Source organism: Charadrius vociferus, unplaced genomic scaffold (genome assembly GCF_000708025.1).
Source record: "Charadrius vociferus isolate BGI_N301 unplaced genomic scaffold, ASM70802v2 scaffold917, whole genome shotgun sequence".
NCBI lineage: Eukaryota > Metazoa > Chordata > Aves > Charadriiformes > Charadriidae > Charadrius > Charadrius vociferus.
Genome location: NW_009649175.1, coordinates 928,019 through 933,362, shown reverse-complemented (window position 1 = coordinate 933,362; position 5,344 = coordinate 928,019). Strand labels below are relative to the sequence as shown.

Here is a 5,344-nt window from a genome sequence, read left to right as displayed (position 1 = left end):
ATTCCAGCACTGAAGAACAGTCATCAAAAGTACTTAGGTACCAGCCTTTTAGACAAGCGAGCTCACCGCTTGAGTACCTCTGACCTTCTCAGAGCTGCCCCAGGTCTCACAGGCACCGCAAGGTTCCTGTGGGCAGCATTTATGAAACTGCCTGCATGCTGCAACCATCTGACAGCTCACAAGCTGCCCAGAGCCCTCCTCCAAACCACTGCCTCTAACACCCGAAAGGGATCTGCTTTTGCTGGCTGAGGACTCCCAGTGAGACCCAGTCCCTCTGGTGTCCTCCCAGTAAATTGCGATGGTGAGGGCAGAAGTGTGAGCGGGCATGTATCCGCATCCAGGTGTCCCACACTACCCAGCAAGCTTTAGGCACCAGACTATCTGGGGCTTGTTACAATCATTCTTTAGAGATCATCCCCCTTTTATCAGTATTCAAAGTCCTTCCTCCATCTTCCAGGTCTCACACAAGCTCCCTTTCTTGTGAGAAATACCAGACAGCCAATTCTCAGTACCGTTTCTTTCAACGTTTTTTTTTGTACTTTGTATGCGAAACCATAGAGAGGCCCAGAAAAAAAAAAAAAAAAGTTTTTAAATAGTGAAATGAAGAAAGGAGAACTACAGACAGAACTAAAGACCAAACAATATCAAGGTCTAAACCAATCTGCTCCTGTCACAACAGGTTCTGCACACAAAGCCAGGCTACTTGCCAGCAAAGCCATCCTGCCTGTCTCCAAGAGGGCATGCTGTTCCGCCCTTAAAGCAGGATATCCCTCCCGTGCCGACCTGCCAGGCAGTTGGTTTTGCCCCCACACATTTGGATGATCCCTTCTCTCTCAGCAAAGCCTGCGCCTCCAGTTCCTGCTGGAGAAGCAAAGCACTACACCTCCACCTCTCCACTGACTCTGGGGAGGTGGCACCCGCAAAGGAGGAGGTACCAGAGGCATTTAGGCAGTGTCCTAATCATCTTCAGTCCCATTTCAAGGCCTGTTCTGCACTAGGCCTTTATAAAAACAAAACAAAACAAAACAAAAAAACACAAAAAAACCCCAAACCATGCCAGTCAAGGCCTTTGTCCTGAAAGAGCAACATTTCAAGGCTGGTTTTCTCTCCCTTCCCACAACATGTGCAAAGGATGCAGTAAATAGAAAGGACTGATTTTGAGCCGGCAGAATGTTAAAGAAAGCAGAGCAAGAGTCTCTTCTAGGGAGAAACCACCTCTGGTTGGGGTGCTTGGCCTCCCTGCCATTTCTTCTCTGCCCTTTTGCACATATCTGGGAGAGACTCTGCGTGTTCAGGTCTTTCTGGGCTCTTTACAAGTCCTCTTAGGCAGCTGTCCTTCACAGCGGGATAGAAGAGCAGGATCCTGCAAGTCAGGGGTGCTAACTTTGTCCTTGTACCCTTAGCAGTCCTCAGTGTTGCCCTCTGTGAAAGTGACAGACAAACTGCTGCCTTGGGGCTTTAATTAACATTTTCAAAATAATTTGTGTTTCTTTACTAAAAAGAAAAAAGAGCAAAGAATACTTTGCAGCATCATTTTCCACAGAATCACAGGAAAATGGCATTAAGGACATGCTCTTTGCTTTCTTTTACCTGCCATGTGTTCTGTTCTTGTCTTTTAGCTGAACATGTTCTCTGCCAGGAAGTTGTCAGGAGTTCGCGAAGCCATCAGATTCCATCATTTCAGATCCCATTCTGTATCCAGGACCTCTCCAAACTTGGCTTTCGTGCCAGCCTGTCTTCCCCCAGATCCAGTGGAAGTAGAGGAACTGCAGCGTTTTGTCTCCAGCTCCAAAAGGCTGTTTGTAATGACCGGAGCTGGAATCTCGACTGAATCGGGGATCCCAGATTACCGCTCTGAAGGTGTCGGGCTCTACTCCAGGACAGACAGACGGCCAATCCAGCATGCTGAGTTCGTTCGTAGTGCCAGTGCCCGGCAGCGGTACTGGGCAAGGAACTTTGTGGGCTGGCCCCAGTTCTCCTCCCATCAGCCAAACACAGCACACCTGGTACTAAGAGACTGGGAGAAGCTGGGGAAGCTGCACTGGCTGGTGACCCAGAACGTGGATGCCCTTCACACCAAAGCCGGGAGCCAGCGCATGACAGAATTGCACGGCTGCACGCACAGGTACTCTCTGTCGGCAGAGGGAGGATGGTTTAGAAGTCAAGTAGGTGCAGTGTTAGCTGCTGAGAAAGGAGGCAAAATGTCGATGCTATGTTCTCGGAGATGGCATGCTCAAAGGTGGTGTTGAGCTGGCATGGAGGAAAAGATCACAAAACAGTGCTATTGACAGCACAGTATTTAAGAAACATGAACGCCACCTCTTTTTTTTTTTGAGCGTTATTTAGATCATTTCTCTTGGAGCCTGCACCAATCAGGATTTCCCCTTTCCTTGCTACAGCAAATGTCCTCTTAGTGAAGAGGTCTAGGGGATCCTGAGGACGCAAGGATTATCCAGGGCTAAGCGGAGTGGATAGTGCCAGAAATGCACAGGGTGAGTGGACTGGAGAAGGGCCACCACAGCCTAGCTGTGGTTACCCAGAGTTTCCAGATGAAAAAGCATAGCCTGCACTGGGAGAGAGGATGCACAGTAGGGTTCAAAGCATTCCTCTAGAACATTCCTACAAAGCAGCAATTGGAGGTAGAAAGACAGCTTCTTAACCTGTGCTATTTGGTAAATAAACGTGATTAAAGACCACAGGCCTTCTAAGGAACATGTTACGGACTCCAGATTTTCAGCTGACATGAAACTCTTCATTAAGACTTTGCTCTGGGTTTCAGGGTTTTCTGTCTGGCCTGTGGAGACCAAATCTTACGCTCTGAGCTTCAGGAGCATTTTGAAGCTCTGAACCCTACCTGGAAAGCTGAAGCATTCGGCGTGGCTCCAGATGGGGATGTCTTCCTGACGGACGAGCAAGTGCGTAATTTCCAAGTCCCAGCCTGCCGTAAATGTGGTGGAATCCTGAAGCCCGACGTGACATTCTTTGGAGACACGGTGAGCCGAGAAAAAGTGAATTTTGTGCACCAACGCCTGGCAGAATCTGACTCCATGCTGGTGGCAGGATCCTCTATGCAGGTAAGTACGTCTTCCTCACACACTGCATTCCTATTTCTGTGCTACTCTGCCTGCAACAATCCTTAGTCCCACAATTTCAGACTACTAATTGCTGGTGGATCACAACACCCTCTCTAGAGCGTCTTTGTATTTTATTTTTACTGTGGTTGGAATCTGGCTTCACAGTTGGCCTGTTTGGGCTTCCCTGTCTCTTTATTGCCAGTCTATATTGCCAGTCTACTTCATGCTGCTATAAATAACCTCATTCAGATCTCTCTCAGCTACCTCCTCCATCCGTACATTGTAGGTTCATAATTGCCCATAAAGCCAGGATACCTGATAAATTCCATCCTGCAGAGATCACCACCCCACTTTTTTTTTTTTTGCTTGAATTTTTTAGCCTTTGGCTGCTTTCTAGGCCTTGTGGCACACTATGTGTAATACCAGGTTTTAGGACTTCTAATTCCAAATTAAATTCTTAATAAGAGAGCGGAAATATCTCTGCTTTCTGCTTAGGATTGTCCTTTGTATCGCAATGTGTTTTCTCCATTGGCCTCTTATTTATAAAGTTAAGGTCGTTGAGAAACCCATTGTTTAACCTGTGGAAGCTTTTGGAGTAGAGTTTGTATAAGAGAATTTTTTCCAGGAACAAGTTCTATTACATTAAAAATACTTACTCTAACATCTCCCAGAAAGAGCTAAAACCAAGGCTGCCCGATTGCCATTCTCTTGGCTTCAGGATACTGGAGACAAATTCCTTGGGCTTGCACTTCTTAAGCTTATAATCCTTCGTACAGGAATGATTGAAATGCCTTAGGTTCATTCTTGTACTACCTAAGCTAGGGCATGTGAGAACCATCAAAGCAGAAGCATTTAAGTACCTATGATAACTAATAAAAACTGCTGCAGAGATTTACTAAAAGACAAGGACATTTCCCTTCAGTGTACTATGACGTTTCAGTTTCTATGAAACTGCAAATCCTTCACTGACAGAGGCTAAAAGCTGTTCTTTTCTGCACACTCCTGAATGAAGAAATTACCTACCTGAATTCAGTGCCGTTGCATAACACAGCATGTACATACAGCCCCTTTTCCCACTGCCAACAGCAACTATTTTACTTTCCTTACTCCTTTCTGTAGCTCTTCTTTTGCCTAAGCTGCCAGTAATTTTGTCTTCTGGTATTCCTGCAGGTATACTCCGGTTACAGGTTTGCTCTCGCTGCCCAGGAGAAGCAGCTGCCAATTGCAGTCCTTAACATTGGGCCCACAAGGTTAGATCACTTTGCATCCTTAAAACTGAATTCCCGCTGTGGAGAGTTGCTGCCTTTGATTGTTGCACATGACCCAACAAGCTGAGCTTCAGTAGCTACCAGGAGTAAAATTATTTCTACAAGATGAGTACCTTCCCCAGTCAGTCACCTTACAGGGTAAGAAGATGAGTTCCCATCAAATGCCGAGACTGACATATGCTAACTAAAAATATGTTCCTACAATGTGCACCAAAATGTGGCTGTAAATTTTCATCTGTAACAGGTATGCTCTGACGGGCCATGATACTGTTGCTGATGCTTATAATGAAAAGCATACTAAGTGCTAATGCTCCCAGAAAATTGGGCAAGAGTAGCCAGAAGCCTCGCCAGTGTTGAGTTCCAGTGCATTCATCGCAATCAGAAAACTACATGGAATCATCTGCAAATTCAGAGAACGCTGTTGCCTTTGCAACTGACAATTCAAAAGCTGTGCCTGGTTGAAATGATCCAGCTAATCCTAACCAAAACACTGCTGTTTAAAATAATCAATTCCATTTGTAAAGCAGCTTCTTCCCTCCCGTCCTGCAGGACAATCTCAAAAAGGGAAAACCTCAATCTAAGAGGCAGCTGTGAGATCCACTGCATGGTCCCTGATGACACCAGGAGAGGGCAGCAAGCCTCGCACATGTCGACCTGACCAGTTTTCTCAATCGAAACCATCTCCGCTTACTAGGAAACAGGATGATGATGAAAAAAGTACTATTCTGCCTTACCTTGCCATTCTAAACAGTGCCTTTTCATTCACTGGGACAGGATAATCAGACTACCACATCTGAGAACAAAATACCTTTCTTATAATTGTCCCCAGAGAAGAATGAGGGACAGGGATTTTGACTGAGTAACTTGATGCCATAGCACAGGAGGGCGATGTGGAAAACCACAGTATCTGCTGGAGGATCCAATACCACTAGTGGGCAATTGTGGAGTGTGCAAAGAGGAAAAGGAGGCAAGAAGAACTGCAGGTGTCATTTAAAAAAAAAA

The 5,344-nt window shown here is 46.0% G+C and overlaps 2 protein-coding genes across 2 annotated transcripts in view; one reads left to right on the top strand and one right to left on the bottom strand.

Moving 5' to 3' along the window:
* The window catches only part of PXN (paxillin), a 54,671-nt gene extending 53,074 nt beyond the window's left edge, over window positions 1-1,597 (bottom strand). The window contains exon 1 of the mRNA XM_009888619.1: window positions 1,591-1,597. Within this exon, the coding sequence (XP_009886921.1) occupies window positions 1,591-1,597 (7 nt within the window). The remainder of the gene's footprint in view (window positions 1-1,590) is intronic.
* A 28-nt stretch (window positions 1,598-1,625) lies between these two features.
* SIRT4 (sirtuin 4) lies at window positions 1,626-4,409 on the top strand. Its single transcript, XM_009888618.1, has 3 exons — window positions 1,626-2,125; window positions 2,780-3,074; window positions 4,245-4,409. The coding sequence occupies exons 1-3, from the start codon at window positions 1,626-1,628 to the stop codon at window positions 4,407-4,409; spliced, it is 960 nt and encodes a 319-aa protein (XP_009886920.1).
* Window positions 4,410-5,344: the final 935 nt, after the last annotated feature.